Raw genomic sequence first — 22,874 nt, forward strand, 5'->3', positions numbered from 1 at the left:
CTCAACAAAATACTAGCAAACAGAATCCAACAGCACATTAAAAGGATCATACACCATGATCAAGTGGGGTTTATTCCAGGAATGCAAGGATTCTTCAATATATGCAAAACAATCAATGTGATAAACCATATTAACAAATTGAAGGAGAAAAACCATATGGTCATCTCAATAGATGCAGAGAAAGCTTTTGACAATATTCAACACCAATTTATGATAAAAACCCTGCAGAAAGTAGGCATAGAGGGAACTTTCCTCAACATAATAAAGGCCATATATGACAAACCCACAGCCAACATTGTCCTGAATGGTAAAAAAACTGAAAGCATTTCCACTAAGATCAGGAACAAGACAAGGTTGCCCACTCTCACCACTATTATTCAACATAGTATTGGAAGTTTTAGCCACAGCAATCAGAGAAGAAAAGGAAATAAAAGGAATCCAAATCAGAAAAGAAGAAGTAAAGCTGTCAATATTTGCAGATGACATGATACTATACATAGAGAATCCTAAAGATGCTACCAGAAAACTACTAGAGCTAATCAATGAATTTGATAAAGTAGCAGGATACAAAAGTAATGCACAGAAATCTCTGGCATTCCTATACACTAATGATGAAAAATCTGAAAATGAAATCAAGAAAACACTCCCATTTACCATTGCAACAAAAAGATTAAAATACCTAGGAATAAACCTACCTAAGGAGACAAAAGACCTATATGCAGAAAATTATAAGATACTGATGAAAGAAATTGAAGATGATACACATAGATGGATAGATATACCATGTTCTTGGATTGGAAGAATCAACATTGTGAAAATGACTCTACTACCCAAAGCAATCTAAAGATTCACTGCAATCCCTATCAAACTACCACTGGTATTTTTCACAGAACTATAACAAAAAATTTTATAATTTGTGTGGAAACACAAAAGACCCCGAAAAGCCAAAGCAATCTTGAGAACGAAAAACGGAGCTGGAGGAATCAGGCTCCCTGACTTCAGACTATACTAGAAAGCTACAGTAATCAAGGCAGTATGGTACTGGCAAAAAAACAGAAAGATCAATGGAACAGGATAGAAAGCCCAGAGATAAACCCACGCACATATGGTCACCTTATCTTTGATAAAGGAGGCAGGAATGTACAGTGGAGAAAGGACAGCCTCTTCAATAAGTGGTGCTGGGAAAACTGGACAGGTACATGTAAAAGTATGAGATTAGATCATTCCTTAACACCATACACAAAAATAAGCTCAAAATGGATTAAAGACCTAAATGTAAGGCCAGAAACTATCAAGCTCTTAGAGGAAAAAATAGCCAGAACACTCTGTGACATAAATCACAGCAAGATCCTTTCTGACCCACTTCCCAGAAAAATGGAAATAGAAACAAAAATAAACAAATGGGACCTAATGAAACTTCAAAGCTTTTGCACAGCAAAGGAAACCATAAGCAAGACCAAAAGACAACCCTCAGAATGGGAGAAAATATTTGCAAATGAAGCAACTGTCAAAGGATTAATCTCCAAAATTTATAAGCAGCTCATGCAGCTGAATAACAAAAAAACAAACAACCCAATCCAAAAATGGGCAGAAGACCTAAATAGACATTTCTCCAAAGAAGGTATACAGACTGCCAATGAACACATGAAAGAATGCTCAACTTCATTAATCATTAGAGAAATGCAAATCAAAACTACAATGAGATATCATCTCACACCAGTCAGAATGGCCATCATCAAAAAATCTAGAAACAATAAATGCTGGAGAGGGTGTAGAGAAAAGGGAACACTCTTGCACTGTTGGTGGGAATGTAAATTGATACAGCCACTGTGGAGAGTAGTATGGAGTTTCCTTAAAAAACTACAAATAGAACTACCATATGACCCAGCAATCCCACTACTGGGCATATACCCTGAGAAAACCATAATTCAAAAAGAGTCATGTACCAAAATGTTCATTGCAGCTCTATTTACAATAGCCTGGAGATGGAAACAACCTAAGTGCCCATCATCGGATGAATGGATAAAGAAGATGTGGCACATATATACAATGGAATATTACTCAGCCATAAAAAGAAACAAAATTGAGCTATTTGTAATGAGGTGGATAGACCTAGAGTCTGTCATACAGAGTGAAGTAGGTCAGAAAGAGAAAGACAAATACCATATGCTAACACATATATATGGAATTTAAGGGGAAAAAATGTCATGAAGAACCTAGGGGTAAGACAGGAATAAAGACACAGACCTACTAGAGAATGTACTTGAGGATATGGGGAGGGGGAAGGGTAAGCTGTGACAAAGTGAGAGAGAGGCATGGACATATATACACTACCAAACGTAAGGTTGATCACTAGTGGGAAGCAGCCGCATAGCATAGGGAGATCAGCTTGGTGTTTTGTGACCACCTGGAGGGATGGGATAGGGATGGTGGGAGGAAGGGAGACGCAAGAAGGAAGAGATATGGGTACATATGTATATGTATAACTGATTCACTTTGTTATAAAGCAGAAACTAACACACCATTGTAAAGCAATTATACCCCAATAAAGATGTAAAAATAAATAAATAAATATCCAGTTGAGTATGTGTAGTATCACATTTTGTGGACACCATTCAAAATACTTTTGACTTCAGGAACATTCTTGATCCAAATATTTTAAATATTGAATTGACTGAAAACGAAAGCATCAAGTGAAGGTATCACAGTGGAGCAGCATTTTTGAAAACACCCAAACCCGAAAACAATGCCAAGGGAAGGGCAGCTTCCTTACACTGCTAACAAAGGCAGGAAAATGCATAAGGCAAACGGTCCTCACCAAATGCTCTGACTCAAAAAAGTACACTTAAAGTTCAGCTTAGATGGTCCTTTCATCCCCTCTATGGTACACACTATACACGGGTATGAAAGCCACTAGGTTTGGATGTGTGAGTGGTGATTTGATAGAGGAGAATTCATTGTGCTGAGGCACCTATAGTCCTTGATCTTGCTGGAATGATAATTGTAGACTCTTTGAAGTTTTTCAGAGTTTTTGGTGAGGAAGATCACAAAGGTAAAGTGCCATTCCCATCACATCATATCAAGGGTATATCCTCTCAAGATGACTTATCACTGGTGATGTTGACATCAGTGCTAACATTTTTACGATGCTGATTATCTTCATGTCCATTTGTAAACTGAGTCAGAGGAAACTAAAATATAAGATGCTAAATATGTTAAATATTAACTTCTCATTTTATGTGCACATGAGAAAAGAAATAAATTATGGAACACTTGCATTTTGTTTGATGGGTGTTTGGGGGGATTTTTTTTGCTCTGTATGTTTCATTTGTTAATAGGTAATTTTTTGTCTGTGGCTATTTTTGATAGGCTATTATATAACTAAGGCTGAGTTCAGAAAACAGCTGCTTCCTTCATCTCCAAAAAGTCCAACGATTGGTTTCGTTAAATATTCTTTTCCACTAAATTAAGCAGTTGTTTGAATCCTAGGAAACTCAGCCTGAAAGAACTATGAGTTGTTCAAAGAGAAAGCAGCATGCTTATCCACATACACACTTTAAATATCTGCTAGTAAAATTTTTTTTTTTGATACTGGTATACCTCTGAAATACTTCACTTACAGAAAAGCTGTAGTCTCATTTTTAAACAAATCCCTAAAGAAAAATGGTTGTAGATTGTGTGCAGTCTTAAAAAATCAATTCCACAAATTACCAAAATGACCAAGTTGGCTCCTCATGCATAATGTGTTATTCTAGGCATGTAATAATATATGTCGTTAAACCTGGTACTATGGTGTCTCATTCCAACTGAGGAAGAATAGAGGTAGGATGATATAATGGACTGTGGTGGAGCTTTGGGACAAGACAATCCCAGATTTAAAATCCTGGTCTCATTGCTTACTGGATATGTAACCCCTTGATAGGTTACTGAATCTTTTCAAGCATTGATTTCCAAATACAGACAAAACCCTTCACTATGTGGAAGTTGCCCCCATAGTGAAAGAAGAAAGACAATAATCCAAGCAACCAACAAACAAAAAAAGTGCATTATATAGTATTGTAGAAGATGATAAGGGTTATGGCAAAAAATAGGTCCAGGTGAGGGGGATTGCTAGAATCAGAGAAGTCTGTGGTTTTCTATAGTGTGGTCAGGGGAGGCCTCACTGAGAAGGTGACATCTTGGCAAAGACCCAAAAAAAAGGTGAGGGAATGAGCCACGCAGGTATTTGGGGTAAGTGAGTTCTTAAGATCCTAGGGCAGAAGGGGAGTCTAAGCTGTAGGTACAAAAAAATGCAGCCTTGGCATATAAATGGCATTAGAATGAGATAAAATGAGATCTCTAGGGAGTGAGTAGAGAATAATCGAGAAGAAATGGACACCAACAACTGAACCCTGGTGTTCAGGTTGGGGAAAAGAGAAGGAACCAGCAAAGAAGGCTAAGAAAGAGAAACTAGTGAGGTGGGAATAAAATCAAGAGTGCATATCATGGCGGCCAAGTGAAGAAAGAAGGAAAGAGGAATCAACTCTGCCCAGTGCCATGAACAGTTCAAGTAAGATGAGCACATGCACCATAGATGGTCTTGAAGCCTTTTGCATTTTCCCCATTTAGCCTCTAAACCATAAAGCTCAAATTACCTAACAAAGAAATAGGCATATTGTCAACCCAGCTATATAAACCAGTATATAAACCAGTATCAGGAATATAAATATAATATAAACCAGTATCAGTAATCTCCTGGAATTTATGTGATCACCCAATTTACATACCTGTTACTTGCTTATAGCAATTAAATACCATCCCATACTAGAGAAGGAAAGGATGTGAAAGTAAGAGTCAAGAGCAACAAGAATAGAGACAGACTGGTTATCACATAACAAATCTGAGAATCAGGATGTTTTTAATGATTCTTTCAGGGATTATAGAGGTTTCAGAGAACAGTTTGGTGATCATAGGGATACAATTATGGAACTAGATATGAAATTGTAAAGATGTGTCACTACTACATGGGAGCCCAAGTACCCTGAGATCTGATCATTTGTTCATTCATCTATCCATACTTCACACATTGTTTAAACATCTACTGACTATGAGAAGGAAACTCTCTCTTTAGGCAGACACCATTTCTGGCCTCCAGAAGTCTGAGAAGTCATAAAGAAAGAAGGGAAGAAAGAGAGAACAAGAGAGAGAGGGGTCAGAGAGTGAGCACCCACTTTTTTAATGGGATCTGGCTTCAGAAAGGCTCTAGAAAATCTTTTCACATTATTTACTTCCTACCCTTGGTTTCCTTCAATGTTCTTCCTGCCATTATTTTATTTGGATTTTATTTCTCTGTGGTTTGCAATCCAAAATCTCTAATCTAAGGCTCTATTTTGTCCATAATTTGGAACCTATCAAATTCTCATGCTTCTAATTTAACCCTCTTACTGAAATTTCTTTTGGATTTCTCCCTTATAAATCATTCCCATCACCATCATCCTTGGGTTTTTAAATATTTGTATTAGCACCTTAAGTACTACTCCACTTACTTTGTCCTACTTATTCATTGACTCCTTGGCCTCCGGAGCTTAGAAAAAAGCCTGGGCACCCTTCCTTTTACAGAACATTGGCAATTTTTTAGGCTCTATCCACAAGCACTCATATTTCATACTTCCTACCTTCCTAAAAGACCTTCCTACCTAATCTTTCCCTCTTCCTATATGTTCTGAAAAGAGTTGACAGTTTTATTCTTCTGAAATATGAATTTGATCTTTCTTCTCCCACTCCCCTAATTCACTTTCCCTGAACATCAAATTCTATGTATGGATATATATTTCTATCAGTGTTTCTATCTAATTCTCCTCTCTGCCCCAGGTAAGGACAATTTCCTTTCTGGTCTTTGAATACATTGTATTTCCCTCCCTCTGACACTTAGAAATGACTTCTCTGCTTTTAAGTTCTGCTTTCTCCCTGTAGTAGCTTTCCTGCAACTCACATTAATTTCTATCTTCTTCAACTTATTTTGCACTTACTTTTTGTGCCATACACCACTATTACTAACCATGCTATACTATCCTGGTCTCAATTAGTGCAATAGTTAGCACTACGTTTTATCAGAATACAGTGACAGTTTGTTTACTATTCTTTTGTCCTCTAATTGTTTCAAGCCTATGTCTTACTTCTCCAACCAGAAAGCAAATTCATTTTAAGAAAACACACTGTCTCAGAAGCTCTTACGTCTCTTAACTCCTAATATAAGGTAAGGTAATGGACTGTAACTTTTAACTCTTGCCATCCTCATTTACATTGGTTGGCAAACAACAAAATATTTAGTAAAATTACTTTAATAAAATAATTGAGAGCAGATAGAGCTCTACTGTGTATTTTACAATGACTGAATTTGGTCATAAATATATATTTAACATTGGATAAATACTAGTTCACTAGATTATGCTGCTTTGTGGACCATAATTCTAGATATTTTGTGATCCTACTTATTACCAGAGATAAAATAAATTTTATAAATCCAGATAAGCCGTCTTTCCTGAACTCCAGACTCATATATCCAATTGTCTATTCAACATTTCCACATGATAACTAATCCACTTGTCCAAAACTGAGCACTTGGTATCCACCCTCTTCCTCAAAAAAAAATTATTTCACAACTTCTGTATCTCGATTGATGGCAACTTCCATTTGCCCTGTCCAAGGGTCTTAGAGTTATCATGAATCTTCTCTTTCTCTCAAACCCTGTATCCAATCTCAGGAAATACTGTGGGTTCTACTTTAAAATATATCCACAGTTTAACCAGTTCCCACTACCCTCATTGTACCACTTTGGCTCAAGCTACCATCATTTCTCAGCTGAATTACTGCTGTAGCATCCTGCCTAGTCTCCCTACTTCCATCCTTGCAAAACATGCTAGGTCATGTTACTTCTCCGCCCAGAACACCTCATTGGCTTCTTACCGCACACAGAGTAAAAGCCAAAGTCCTTACAATGGCCTAACAAGACCCATTCATGGACCGAGACTAGTTACAATTCCAATCACATCTCCTGTTATGCTTCCCTTCAGTCCCAGCTGTCTAACCATACTGGCCTTGCTCCTAAAACATGCTACATAAGAGTCCACCCAAGGCCCTTTGCACAGGCTTTTCCTGATCAGCTCTTCCCACTGATATCCTCATGGCTAAGTCCCAACCCTCCTTCAAGGCCTTGTTCAAATGCTTCTCTCTCATGCAGGCTACCTTAAGAGCCCAATTCTAAACTGCAACTTGCCACCCATTAGAGATCTTTATTCTCCTCCCTTGCTCTATTTTCTTTCCACAGCATTTATCACTGTGGCTGTCATGAGAATGTGCCGCTCAGACATCCAACTATGAGAATAAAATCGACCAGGGGTCCCAGCTGTTGTACTCTGAAATCCATCCCCGTATTTGCATCAAGACCGTGCCACTCAGGGGTTACTCCCAGCCATTGATTGAGTCTGGCAGGAATGCTAAAATAGGCTCATTCCTCGGAGACACAGGACCTCTCTGGTAGCTGACTTTGGCTCCAGCACTCTCTGATGGCCTTGCCGATCCTCCTTACACTGCACTGCAGGTTGGGCTGTTTTCACCCAACTTTCCCTCCCTCTTGCCTTCCGTCTGGTCAAATATGCACCATGGTCTGACCACTCTCCCAGACCTTCCCAGCTCCAGCCTTTGCTGCCTACCTCCCCATTTTTTCTCATACTGTCATTCTCCTAATAAAATCAAACACATTTAATCCATCTTGGCATTTGTTTTTCAAAAGGACTCAGACCAACATAGTCATCTTCTCACCTCCTATATTTTGCTTGTTTATTATATTTATCTTTTACTGCCTTCTAGAATATAAGTTCCAGCAGAGCAGGAATTTTGTTTATCCATGTATTTCAAACATCTAGCACAGTACCTGACACATCATAGGTGCTCAACAAATATGTGCAGAATAAATGGATAACAAATGCTGAAAATTCGCAATTATTAGTGTTATCAGCTAAATAAATGAATAAACACATGATGATCCCAATCAGTTATTACAGTTTTGCTCCCTCCTAAATTCCCTGATTCTCTTATTTAATCTAGTCCTCCCCTTGCACTAGAAAACACTTGGGTTTTCCCATTACAGAAATGAGATTTAAGAGGTAAATTGGTTTTAGGAAAAGATCCAGACTAATAATTGGAAGGCTGCCATCTGTTCTGAGCAGCAAATACACAATTCTGACTGAGATATTTATCACTACCGCTCTCTTGTCTTTAATTTCAGCCAGGATCTGCAGATAAACAAAATCAAAAATTTTAAAGGTTTGATCTTTTAAGCTTAAATATCCATCCAATAGCAATCAAGCTTGGCCCACACCTGGTCAATTCTCCCATTCTCTAGTCTCCCTAAATGTCCCTTGAGGATGTATGAGTAAAGACAAACTACACTCATGTACGTCCTCAGACTGTGGAAACTGGTGAGTTTCACCTTAAGGTTCTATGGTAGCGTGACTTTAAATGACAATATGGGGAAATCTTTTCTCACTAGGGCCACAAAGGTCACCCAGAGGAGATCCCCACAGAGTTCTAACTAAGGGGTTTATAACCAGCTCTAAGTGTTCTGGGAGCTAGATGGAGGAGGAGGCTGGGGGTCCAATTCTTTCTCATAACAACTGATGTAACCTTCAGCCTGTGTTTCACCTTGCCCTGCTTCTTGGGCAGAACTGATGAATGGCTATTAGAAAGTACAGGTTCCAATCCTGGCATTGCTACTTATTACCTGTGTGACAAATGACCTCTCTGATCCTCAGTTCCCTCATTTTTAAAATAGGGCTAATATCGCCAGCACCTTGTAAGAAAAATCCAACGTAAAGCATTTGCCTATAGAGAGTACTGAACAAATGTTAGCCATTATTATTACTGATATCAATAATGCAAAGGAAATAAGAACATCTGTTCAATGTTTGGGGTGTCCTTTTAACCTCTTCAGCTGAATGTTGATATGAAGGTGCTTGATAGCATCTAAACATGTAACAATGAGGTAGATGGTAATTAGGATTTATTACATCAAAATTTAATTAAAGAAATGGTAGGGGAAAGAACACAAAGTCAGTCATAAAGCTTCCCAGCCTCTGCTTTGACCTAAGAGTTTCGCTGGGCTTGACTTCCTCTTTCTAAAGGGCCAGGGAATGCTCACATGGTGTCAGACTACATGAGTTACAGAATGTCTCATCACACTTTCAAAGTCTCATTCCTTTCTCTTGCATAACTGGTGAGGTCAAGATGGGCAACTTTCTGAGTGTCATTGCTGAATAGGATCCAAGAAAGAACTGCATTCCATAGAAATCCAAGACAAGAAATAAGGGAGGGTGGTACTTGACATTTAAACCACACTGAACACAGCCGGTGGACCAAGTTCTTAACAGAGTCACGTTAATGCCTTTAATTTCTCCATGACCTAAAGATTCCAAAATTTGAAACAAACTGCTGAAGTAGGAGGGGAAGGGAAAGGCAAGGACAGCCTGATGTAAGTTTACCACTATATTAAATTCTAAAGTTACTCTAGAATTTTGTATTCTTATCTAAATGCAATTAAAGGAAGAAAGGCAAGCAAGTGACTTGACCCAGTCAAGGTAAGCCTTTGTCTTTGCAACTCTGGAGGACAGTACAGGTAAACAACTTTGTTACAAATACACACAGACCCACACATGCAGAGATTTGATTGTGTGTGGCTAGAGCAGAGGCTGATTAAGCACTCAGTGCATGGGCTTCTAGCGCTACTCCTAGGAAAGAATGAATTGGGTAAGGAACAGTTAATAAGAAAATGTGCCTTGCTAACTGTGCACATTACAACAAAGAGCTGGCAGCTCCTGAAGGAAAAGGGCTTGTACGGCTGCCGTTCAAACTTGTCAGTCAGCCCGTGCTAGCAGCCTCAGCGTCTGCTTCCCCAGCACACCCTCATTACATGTGTCTGGCCTGATCTGTACATCTGCTCAGAGACGCTCCTGCCGAGTCGGGGATTTCTGCTTTTCTCCACCGCTGCCAAAGCGGATTTCTCCCTGCTTCTCTGTCACCTCCACTCCTCTCCCCAAGGAGGCTCCTGCTTTATGGTAGTTTTGGACTTCCCTCACTGGCTGCCTGTCCTTGACTTCTAGAATGGAAGAAGCTGAGCTGGTGAAGGAGAGACTCCAGGCCATCACAGTAAGTCTTGCATACAGTTATAACTCATGGAGAAGGTTGCTCATACAAACAGAAGCGTTGCTAGCTGCCCCGGCCGCTGAGCCCCGTAAGTGGAAAAACAGAACTGTCACCTTTCATGGACGACGGGTCTCTGCCACTCTCTTAACCCTGGTGACCCTCTGTAACTCTTGGTTTTCCGAACCTGAGTACAGGGCAAATGTTCTTGATTTCCACAAAAACTGTGCCTATGTTTTAAATAGCAGTCAGAAGCTTTTAAGGCAGTTTGGTTAACCTTCTATGTACCTTAAAAAAAATGCAGATTTTCCTTAAATTTATATTCGACAAACAGTAGATCAAAAAACAGATCCCTAACTTGGAAACTTTTTTAAACAATTAATTCACCAAAAAGTTAAAATCTTTTAAAAGGAGGAGAGAAAAAGAAATAAAACAAATGACTTGAAACTTTTTATTTGTAGTTGTGGAAGTGTGTCCAGAAAGCCTAACAAAATTAAAATGAATGTCGTTGTACTTAAGCTTAGCATTAAACAAGAGAAAAGTAGGTAAAAGCATGTATCAGATTAATTCTAAGATATCAGTTTCCAGCAGAGTCACAAACTGAATAAGATCCTGATAAAGGAATGCAATGCATGCAATGCAATGGATTTGGAAAATATTTCGTTAATACCGGGAAGGAGAATAGTGCATTTTTTATGTTTGTTCTGGGAAAGAGTCAAAGTGTGAAATGAATTACTTTCCTTAAATGATCCAGCTTTTTCTTTTTTTTTAATTTTCCAAAATCCTCTATTTGGCAGTAACCTGGAAATCTCTGGCACAATCACTTATCATTAGCTACAACTTATAATTTTTTTAAAGAAAAACCACTTTGGAAATCAACATCCCAATTTTTTCAGCATTTTCTGCCACTGAAATTAACCGTCAGGAGTACTTTTTAAAAACTGATGCATAATATCACAGATGCGGATTTATTAATTTCAATGTATACTGGACATTACTATCTATAAAAATAACTCTTCATTGCCTTGTGGAAAGAAAACTGATGCAAAATCAGGGTGGGTAGAAAGATGTTACTCTTTGCTCTTCAAAGTCCCACAGCATAAATTATTACTATGCTAAGCCCAATTTAGAATTTTTATTAGAAGGATACAATGTTTCAGTTCCACCTAGAAAGATGCAATAACTTGAAATATTTTCTCAGCCAATGGTTAGGAACCAAAAATCCACAGATAAAATTGGCATATTCCATAAGACAGTGTTCTCGAAATGTCCAACTTCTAATTAGTACATTTTCCTTTCAGAAAACCTTGATTTGGATTATTGTTTGTTTTGCTTTGTTCTTTTTTGTTGTTAAACTCAGCCACCATTTCAGCTGTCCCGCTTTAAGGGACAGGAACTGGGCCCTGCTCTGTTGTTTTTGGCGTGGGCCTTTTAGGTTACAGCTGTTGTCTAAAGGTTACTGTATTAGACTGTGTGACTTGTGTGGGCACAAGCTCCGCTTTTCCTGATGCTTCTATCTCCTAATTAACTAAATTAAATCATGTATCCAATGAAATCCACAAGTAGCCCCTTGTTCCACATTTTCCTTTTTGAATCACAGCCCACCCTTGCTTCCACCCTTTTTACACCCAGTGCACCTTACAACTCGTACTAAAGCGCATGTGTTCTAAAGGTATGACTGCACACAGTTATTCAGGAAAACTAGGAATTTTCACTGAGGGTTCCAAATGCAAATAGAACTAGAACAAAAGTCATAATGCCTTAAATGCCTTACAAGCAGACAAGACAATAAATAGGTTCTTGAATATACTGGTGTGTGTTTTTATGATCATTTAAAAAATAAAATAACAACTACTTTTTGGAATATTTCATTAGCTTAACCATATCCCATTAGAAAGAATTAAGCAAATCTCCAAAGTAAAATCACAAAGTAATTCTATTTTGGAAGTAAGATACTTGTATAAAGATTGTAGAGAAAAAATTGAGAAGAGTTTGTGAGAGCAAATCTCCAATAGTGTACACCTCACCAGACTAAGTCCAGTCACAATGGTCACCACCTAAAAGGAAAAAATGGAGCAGTGGTGTGTCCATGGAAACAACACATCCACTCATCTCCCCTGGACACCCTGGGAAATGCCAGCTTTCTCCACCCTTGCCTTATGCAGGAAGCCACCTCAGCTATTGCCCTTCCCCCTGGGGAAATGAAAACACACAGTGTCCAGAGAGTTTGCAGGGATTGTTTCACTTTTGGAAGTACTTAAAATCTTCAAAATCTCTGACCTAGACCAAAACTCAGAGACAATATCCTAATTTTAACTGTTTTCCTCTTATTTCCCTACACTGAAATAATTCTTATATACTTTATAAAATCATAAGACAAAATCAAAATCATAAGACAATTGCCCAATGTAACCCAACACAGCAACTCATAGGCACTTTGTTAGAAAAAATAAAAAACTTTTGACAGTCTAAGAAAGATCTATTTGATTATTATACTAAAAGTTATCCCTCCAATTCCTGGCTGTGTAATGAAATAATCTTCACTGTTATATTTATTCCACATGATTTTGAGTGTCCAAAAAGTCATTATTTCCACTGCAAGGAATTTAAAAAACAAATGTATATGCCTATAACTTGACAGACTCAAGTGCCAGTCCTATTGTTCCTCTTTTTAAAAAATCAGATTAAGCGTAGTAAGTAGATGGAATGTGACACCAGGCTCTCAAGCTGAAAACAAAATTACTGTGATGGTGACATTCATTTCTCATATCAGTAAGTTGAATTTTAGATTAGTCAGAAGTCCTTCTCAAAGACTTTAAGAGGGGGAATTCCCTGGCGGTCCAGTGGTGAGGACTCTGCGTTTTCACTGCCGAGGGGGTGGATTGGGTTGGGCAACTAAGATCCCGTAAGCCACAGGGCGAGGCCAAAAAAAAAAAAACAAGAAAGACTTAAAGAGAATAAAGACAAAATTATGAAAGTACACAGAAATGATTGTTTAAAAGAAGGCACCTCATTTGGGTATACCAAATATGGGTTATATTTTGTACACTTACTCTCATGTTTCTCCTTCATTACTTTATCCATGTACAGGCATACCTTGGAGATACTGCAGGTTTGGTTCTAGACCACTGCAATAAAGCAAATATCATAAAAAAGTGAGTCACACAAATTTTTTAGTTTCCCAGTAGAGATAAAACTTATGTTTGGACTGCATAATACTATTGCATAACATAATACAGTAGTATTATGTCTAAAAAATAACATATACACGTTAATTAAAAAAGACTTTATTGCTAAAAAATGCTAACCATCATGAGTCTTCAGCGAGTTGTAATCTTTTTGCCATAGTAACATCAATGATCACAGACAAAGAAATACTGTATGTTTTCACTTATATGTGAAATCTAAAGAATAAAACAAACAAACAATTATCACAAAACAGAAGCAGACTCACAGACACAGAGGAAAAACTAGTGGTTACCAGAGTAGGGGGAAAGGTGAGGGGCAAAATAGGCAAAGGAGATTAAAGGTACAAACTATTAGGTATAAAATAAATAAGTTACAAGGAGGTAATGTACAGCACGGGGAATACAGTCAGTATTTTATAATAAATTTGTATGGAGTGCAATCTATAAAAATATTGAATTGCTAGGTTGTACACCTGAAACTAATATAATATTGTAAGTCAACGATACTTCAATTTAAAAAAAAGACTGCTCACAATGAAAAAAGCCAAACAAAAAGATCCCTGATCACAGATCACCATAACAAATATAATAATGATGAAAAAGTTTGAAGTATTGCAACAATCAGCAAAATGTAAAAGTGATCAAATGCTGTTGAAAAAACGGCGCCAATAGACTTGCTCCGCGCCCGTTGTCACAAACCTTCAAACTGTAAAAAAAAGAGAGAAAAGCAGTATCTATGGAGCGAAATAAAAGTGAAGCACAATAAAATGAGGTAGACCTGTACCAACCCTTCACTTACTAAATTAATGGTCAAAGTATATCTTAGCCAAAGAGTTTAGTTTTCAACTCTAAGTGGAAAACAGGGTACTTCAAACTAATTAAATATTACATCGATTAAAAGGTCTCTTGAGGCTTAAGTTAGTACATAGTGTTTTAACAAATAGCGGATTTTGATACAAAAGGAGAGCTACTGAAGTAGGTGATTGGAAATGTGCTTTGAATATCACTGGAACTGATAATACCAATGTCTCCAGCGTTCTCAGGAAGAGTGAGATGAAGGACTGAAAGAGTTATCCCTACAGGGTTCCTCTCTGGAAGTAAACGTGGTCCACACCAAAGGATGATGAAAAGGTGCAGGTAAATTTCCCTCAGAAATAGCAAGATCCCCTTATGACCAGTAATATCCTATACTGCTCACATCCTCCTCCAACAAGGAACACGTTTTCTTGTCTCCACTCCGATGGTGACATTAGAAAATACTGTTACTAAATACCATGGGGAGACTCAGACTGGAAAACTCCTAGATCTTAAACTGGCTAGAGATCATAGATTCACAAAAATAGTACTGTTTGGGGTGAGGGGGTTGAGCTCAGAAGAATTCTGAGAACTAGAAGCAATGTACAGAGAACAAACCAGCTGAGGAGAAAGGGGGTAAGAATAAAGCTGATATTTTTACTCTTTTCAAAGCTTAACCTTTAATGTTAGAAATGCATGTTATCCACTCATTCTCTCATTCCCTTTATTCAATTTATGGTTATTGAGCACTTACCCTGTGCCAAACCTCATGCATTCACATTAAAATAAGTGAAGAAAAGGGAATCAGGAGTGTCAGGAGTGGTATGGGATGGGTTGCAATTTGCAGTAGCATGGTCAGGATGGGCCTCATGGAGAGGGTGACATTTGATCATAGATGAAGGAGGTGAGCTTGGTCAAAAGTTAGACAACAGCAATAATCACAAGGACAAGCCCCTGCCTAGGACTGACTCCTTTTGGTAATGAGCCACTTAAAGGCCTGATGCTGGAATCTGAGCAACAGATTTGCAGGCCAAATCTGCTCATGACTCAGAATTATCAAGAGCTCTCACATTTCCCCGGATCCACTCCCTATTTTGTTCCACTCCCAAGGAATTTTTTCTCGACTTGTAAACATAGGAATGTAGGAGGTAGAAAGCTCTTTACATAAAACAGAAATCTACCCAATACAAAAGACCACTATTAAAACAATAACATAAATACACACAGGTTCTATTAATAGTTACTTCCTCAGCACGTTTCCTCTCACTAGACACCCCACCTCATCTCGTTCTCTTTTTTTTCAATATCTGGAATCTTCTAACAGTTAATAAAACAGTTAATGACCTCAAAGCAGGACCTGCTACATAATTTGTGAGGCCCCGTACAAGATGAACACGTGGGGATCCCTGCTCAAAAAGTGTTCAGAATTTCAAGGTGATAACAGCAGAAGTTTAAAAGCATTCAGACTAAACACTGGGCCCTTCTGATCATGGTGCCCTCATGTATGACTTCACAGGTCACATGTCCAAGAAGCCCAGGCTGCTGGCCAGGTACATTTTTTTTCCCTGTTCATTCTTCCTGTACAAATGAGAGCATGAAAACAAGTGCAAGCCAGCCTGGATCTTGACAGAAGTTAGACCTTAACATGTGTTTGGATCGCTGTGTTATTTAGAGCTCTAAGGACTCCTTAAAGTAATAATGACTAAAAGGAAGCATAGTGAACCATTGTTCCACTGTACCTCGCGGTTAAGACAAAGTTACAGGAAGAGTTCCCAATTTGTCATGAGCATCCCAAGACATTCACATAAAGATGGTATGTGGAGATACAGGAATCTCCTAAGTAAAGATGTCCTGTGCCACTATATTCAAACAATAAAGCCTCCGCACAATTTTCCACAGTGCTATACTGAGATTACATGTTTCTTCCAGAGAGGGAAAGGTTTCTTCAAACAAAAGTACTATGCCACATTTCTTTGCCAAACATAATAGCCCACCCACAAAGGAGACCGTGTGATGAGGTATAATAATTTTGATAGCTTATTAAGGAAACTGCCTTTTGATAACCAGGGGTGGTTTTTCCAGTGTGCTACAGAGCGATAATGCTACTTTGCAAAGCCCTCTACTGACAAGGATCCCCATGAACTTTCTCAACATTACTAGATGGTGAAAAGGAAAAGCTTCTTTTATAGAAAACTGTGATTAAAACAAACCAGAGAGTAAGTCTAACAAGAGTCTAAACAAGTACAGCATAGTTCAGGCTAAAACCAAAACAGAGCTTCCACTTCCTAATCTAAAGTCTCAAACTACCTAGCTTCTCTTGAAATAAAATAAGAATATTTTAATTTTTAATTTATTTAAATGGCAGTGGTGTCATTCTGGGGAGCTCAAGAAGTTTCCTCACCAGGAACCCTGTGACATGTCTATTTTTCTAAAACACCATAGGAGCAGTTTGAGTGAGATCTGAACTTACGGTTTTTATGTAAAACCCCAGTGACTGGATTCACTCTAACCATTTCAGACATGGAGCCAGGTTATTTTCTGAACCTCTGGCTTCTGTCTTAAGCATCAAGTTTTCAGTGTGTAACTGCATCAATGATTGATATGGGGTGATACAACATGTTAAAAGGAGCTACAAGAGCTACTCAAAATCAATCTATGCTAACAAATATAGGTATAAAGATATATCCTAAGCACAAGAATTCTGCGATTAAAGATAATAATATCACCAAACTCCCAGTCTATCCCTCCCCCATCCCCCTCTCCCTTGGTAACCATAAGTTTGTTCTCTATGTCCATGAGTCTGTTTCTGTTTTGTAAATAAGTTCATTTGTGTCACATTTTAGATTCCACAAATAAGTGATATCCTATGGTATTTGTCTTTCTCTTTCTGACTTACTTCACTTAGTATGGTAATATCTAGGTCCATCCATGCTGCTGCAAATGGCATTATTTCATTCCTTTTTATGGCTGAGTAATACTCCGAGGTATATATGTACCACATCTTCTTTATCCTTTCATCTATTGATGGACGTTTAGGCTGTTTCCATGTCTTGGCTATTGTGAATAGTGCTGCTATGAACATAGGGGTGCATGTATCTCTTTGAATTATAGTTTTAGGAGTTTGGGGTTAGTAGATGCAAACTATTACATATAGAATGGATAAACAACAAGGTCCTACTGTATAGCACAGGGAACTATATTCAACATCTTGAGATAAACCATAATGGAAAAGAATATTAAAAAGAATATATATATATAAGCTGAATCACTTTGCTGTACAGCAGAAATTAACACAATATTATAAATCAACTGTACTTCAATTTTTTTAAAAAAGATGGAAAATATAATAACAGTTTGGGGTTAACATATACACATTACTATATATAAAATAGATAACCAACAAGGACCTACTGTGTAGCACAGGGAACTATCTTCAGTATCTTGTAATAACCTATAATGGAAAAGAATCTGAAAAAGTATATATATATATATATATAACTGAATCACTTTGCTGTACCCTTGAAATGAACACATTGTAAGTTATACTTCAATTTAAAAAATAATAATAACCTATTCTTGCATAGCATTTAGATTTTAAAAACAAAAACTTTCACATTCATTATTTCATTTGTCCAAACAGTCGTATGAGTATTTTCAAAAGCAGATGTTGCCATCCCCATTTTATAGGTGAAAAACCTAAGACCAAGGAAAGCTAAGGGATTAGTTAAATCGTAGAAAATGGCAGAGTCTCTGCTCATAACATCACAATAAATTCTAGTAAACTTCAAAACCATAAACCTCACCCTTGTTCAGAACTTCCTCTGTTGTTCACTCTTAATAAAGTTTGAAGTGGAGCAAAGAGAAGAATCTATGGAGGTTCTGCTTCACGTAATCCCCCTTTTTAACCCAAACCAGTCCTTCACACCCTGAAGTCTCCTCTCCTCTTCCCCAGGCTGATAGGAGTAGAAGTGCGAAAGGAAAGAATGTGATGCCATTGCAGAAGCATTTGTTATTGCTTTAACAGGATTGGGACAGAATCATTTTTCGGAGCATCCCATATTCTAAGCCTCGGTTACCTTCTCCCCATCCCACTTCCACTACATAGTCTCTTCCCTTCCAGCCAGGATTTCTTAAGGCAAAGACATTGTTGCATCTCTCACGGCTCCCCCCAACACCGAGCTCTACACTAGCTGGAGCCCAAAAAACCCATCATGAATAAGTGAATGAGTGAATACCATCAAGCTGAAAGGAGGGAGACAGCTAATGATTGTCCACCCAGCTAACAGATTTTTTTTTTTTTTTTACTGAAGACGTGGCCAAGTTTACCATCACCCTTTGATTATTCAGGAGTTTGTTTTGTGTTTATCCTTGTTTTGTTTTGTTTTGTTTTGTTTTGTCACAATTCATTAGAACAAACAGGAAAGGGTAGACAAAGGAATAAAAGAGTAGAACATAAACCACATTCTATTTAGAGATCTGTCAGAATTTGTTGTAAAGCTGGGAAAGAAGACTAAATTTACTAAATAAAATGAGGTTTAGAAAATTTGTGCTTTTTAATTCACCCCATAAGTAGTAGTGATAACTACATCCAATGCCCATGGCTAACATATGAATTAGGGTTTTTCAAAGCTAAATTCAGAAATAATCATAGGACCAGGAGAAAACTTAGAGATTTCTTCATCCACATTCCCATCCGCATTACACCATGCTCAAGAGATGCTCACCCAGTTTCTCCTTGAGCACTTCCAATATCAGGTGGATTCATACCTCCCAAAATACCCTATTCCATTTGAGAACAACTCTCTGTGTTGAGTTCTGACATAATGTGCCAGAATCTAGTTTCCTTTAACGTCTTCCCAGTCATGGCTCTAGCCATTGAAGCTGTACAGCTTTATTTTCTTGATTTCAATCATTCCTCATATCACAGGCTCATTCTAGACGCTCTTTTAAATGTCAGTGTCACTCTTAAAATTTGGTGCTGAGAGTTAAACAGAACACTCTGACCAGTACAGAGACCTTACTGCTATAATTTCCCTTGTTTGGCTAATTGTATTTCTACAGATATATTTGGGAAGTGATAAGGAGTAGTATAAGGAGCATTATATTTGGAATTATAGAAAATTAGGCTCAATATCAATTCCAACACTAGACCAACTTTATGATTTGGGGAAGCTGATAAACTCTCTGGTCCTCACTTCAGTGTCTCTAAAATTAATAATGAATTAACCTGAAAGCTCAGTATTCAGATACACAATGAGTATACAAAAATCAATAGCTTTCTGAAAAACAATAATTAGTCAGAAATTGTAATGTGAAAACATCCCATTCCTGATAGCTACATTTTTTTTAAAACTGTTGAAACCTAAAAATAATCCTATTTAGAAAATGTGCAGAATTTATATGAAGAAATCTTTATGTTTTTATACCTACTAAGGAACTGTGCAAGATATATATATAGTGAAACTTTACTAAATGATATAATATATATGTCTAGAGAAGCACACCATTCCTTGAGGTAAAGTTTGAATACAAAAAAGCTGTCATATATTTTCAAATTTATTTTAAGTTTAATGCAATTCCAATCAAAATCTCTAACGAGGCATTCTTGCTCACTTCTGATGGCACCATGAAATTGCTAAAACAGGATGATTTGGCAATTGGTAAAAGAAAACTCAAAAACTGTTTTACCCTTTGACCAAGAATTTCATTAACAAGGAAATTTATATAAAGAAAAATAAGAGATGCATACAAGATGGATTCCTAAGATGTTCATATCATAATAAAATCATTTCTTATAGTATATAGTACAAAAGTGGAAGCAAATTCAACGTCCGAAAATAGGCACTAGTTTAGTAAACACAGTGCAAATATACATGTGTGTATATATATGCATGTATGTGAAATAGAATAATGTGCATCCATTAAAAATAATTTAGAGGGCTTCCCTGGTGGCGCAGTGGTTGAGAGTCCGCCTGCCGATGCAGGGGACACGGGTTCGTGCCCCGGTCCGGGAAGACCCCACATGCCGCGGAGTGGCTGGGTCCGTGAGCCATGGCCGCTGAGCCTGTGCGTCCAGAGCCTGTGCTCCACAACGGGAGAGGCCACAGCAGTGAGAGGCCCGTGTACCGCAAAAATAATAATAATAATAATTTAGAAAACTATTTAATGACATGGTATATCATTATGTTCATGATATATTAAAAAAATAAGATTACTAAGTGTGTAACATACAATTCAAATTTTATATGAGCTATAATATATCATGCAGATGTAAATCAAATATAACAGTAGCGATCTCTGATTATCTCTGGATAAAGATAATTACTATTAGAAGTAACTTTTAAAATTCCATCAGGGTATGTGGTTTTTTTGTTTGTTTGCTTGTTTGTTTGGTTGATTGGTTGTTGATTTTTTTTTTTTTTTTTGGCTTGGTAGGGAGTGATGAAGCATAAGGAATTGGTTGAGTTTTCAATTTAGTTTCTATTGGAATGTAACAAAATGATTCCAAAGTCCAACTGGAAAAATAAACTACTGCTACTAATCAAGACATTTTAAAGAAAAGCAACAAAGGAAAACTTGCCCAATAAAATGTTAAATTATCTCATTTGTGCTACATAGTACCAAAATCTATAACTAAAGACACTATACAGATAACCTAGAGCCAGGCCCTAATGTACATTTTTTTGTGTGTAAATGATAAAATTAGTAAACAAAAAAGTAAACCAATAGGAAAGAATTCTTTGATAAAACTTCAGACTTAGTTTAAAATTTGGGGAAAAAATATTAGACCCTCAGCATTTACCATAAATCAAAATTAATTAGGCTGGATTTAAGAGGTGTTTTTTAAACTCTTTAGGAAACTGGAAGAAAATATGGGTGAATAATTACTGTATCTCAGAGAGTAAAAGATATTAAAAACATAAAAGCAATAGGAAAGGGCTTCCCTGGTGGCGCAGTGGTTGAGAGTCCTCCTGCCGATGCAGGGGACACGGGTTTGTGCCCCGGTCCGGGAAGATCCCACATGCCGCAGAGTGGCTGGGCCCATGAGCCATGGCTGCTGAGCCTGCGCGTCCAGAGCTTGTGCTCCTGTGCAACGGGAGAGGCCACAACAGTGAGAGGCCCGCATACCGCAAAAACAAAAAACAAAACAAAACAAAAAAACGCAACAGGAAAAATCTTTCAGTAATTCTAGGAACACCATAAATAAAATTTAAAGGCAAATAGGAAAAATTATTTACAACTAGTATGGCAAACAAAAGGTTACTATTCCTAATTCAAAGAGTTCTTACAAATTGTTGATTAATTAATAAGCTTTACCCAAAAATAGGTAGCCATCACAAACAGGAAATTTAAAAAAATAAATAATACAAATAGCCAAGAAAATTATGAAAAATATTTGACCACACTAATATCAGAAATCTGATTAAGACATCAAGATAAGACACTATTTTTGCTCTGCTTATATTGCTAAAGGATCTTTTACTTATAATATTCCTAATTAGAGTGAGGTAATGGACACTGTTTTGCAGAAATATAAGTTAAAATAACTTTTCATTGATGTCCTTTTACCAATCTGCATCAAGAATTTTTTAAACATCCGTACCCCTTGATGAGCTAACTAAATTCTAGGGACCAATAGTGAGGAAATAATCAGACAAAAGTGATCAAAATTTTACAAATAAGGAACTTTATCATACAACGACTTATAACAGCAAAAGATTCAAAACAACCTAAAAGGCAGAAAAAGGGAGACTGATTAAGCAAATTACAATATTCTGAATAAAATTCAATATTTTTATTAATAAAATTCAATTAAATGAGAAATGCTCATGACACAATATTAAGTGCAAAAGGTGGAACGCAAAACTGTGTGTATGGGCGTCCTTGCGTGGTTTTCACATGTGTGTCTGTATAAATTTGCATATCTGTGTTTTGGGTACACTGAAGAAACATTGGAATAAAATGCGCCAAAATGTACATAGTAGTTACTTCTAAAGTAGTGGGAGTATAGGAGATTTTTATATTTTTCTTTAAAGTCGTCTAGATTTTTCAACTGTTATGCAATTAACATATCCTATAAGTTTCATAGGGTACATTTATTAATAATAAAATTAATCATTAATTTGGGTCCCTTTTTCCTACCAGACAAGATGTTTGAAATCTTGGCTTAGTCATCTTCTATTTCATTGGTTCCCAAACCGGGCTGTTCATTAAAGTTGCCTGGAGCAGCTTCTAGCAACAAGTCTTCCAGTGCACACCCGCTTCACCCTTGAAATTCTGGTTCAGAAAATTAGCTAAATATGTTTATGTTTACTTTTTTATTGGGCTTAGTTTTTTTTTTTTTATACAGCAGGTTCTTATTAGTCATCAATTTTATACACATCAGTGTATACACGTCAATCACCCAATTCAGCACACCACCATCCCCACCCCCCCACCATTTTCCCCCCTTGGTGACGATACGTTTGTTCTCTACATCTATGTCTCAACTTCTGCCCTGCAAACCAGTTCATCTGTACCCTTTCTCTAGGTTCCACATATATGCACTAATATACGATATTTGTTTTTCTCTTTCTGACTTACTTCACTCTGTATGAAAGTCTCTAGATCCATCCACGTCTCAACAAATGACTCAATTTTGTTCCTTTTTATGGCTGAGTAATATTCCATTGTATATATGTACCACAACTCCTTTACCCATTCGTCTGTTGATGT

At 37.3% G+C, this 22,874-nt stretch overlaps 1 protein-coding gene across 1 annotated transcript in view; it reads left to right on the top strand.

Moving 5' to 3' along the window:
* The first annotated feature begins 9,827 nt into the window (after positions 1 to 9,827).
* PALMD (palmdelphin) overlaps positions 9,828 to 22,874 on the top strand; it is a 55,221-nt gene continuing 42,174 nt past the window's right edge. The window contains exon 1 of the mRNA XM_065883006.1: positions 9,828 to 10,182. Within this exon, the coding sequence (XP_065739078.1) occupies positions 10,138 to 10,182 (45 nt within the window). The 5' untranslated portion in view covers positions 9,828 to 10,137. The remainder of the gene's footprint in view (positions 10,183 to 22,874) is intronic.

This window comes from Phocoena phocoena, chromosome 1 (assembly GCF_963924675.1).
Source record: "Phocoena phocoena chromosome 1, mPhoPho1.1, whole genome shotgun sequence".
Classification (NCBI taxonomy): Eukaryota; Metazoa; Chordata; class Mammalia; order Artiodactyla; family Phocoenidae; genus Phocoena; species Phocoena phocoena.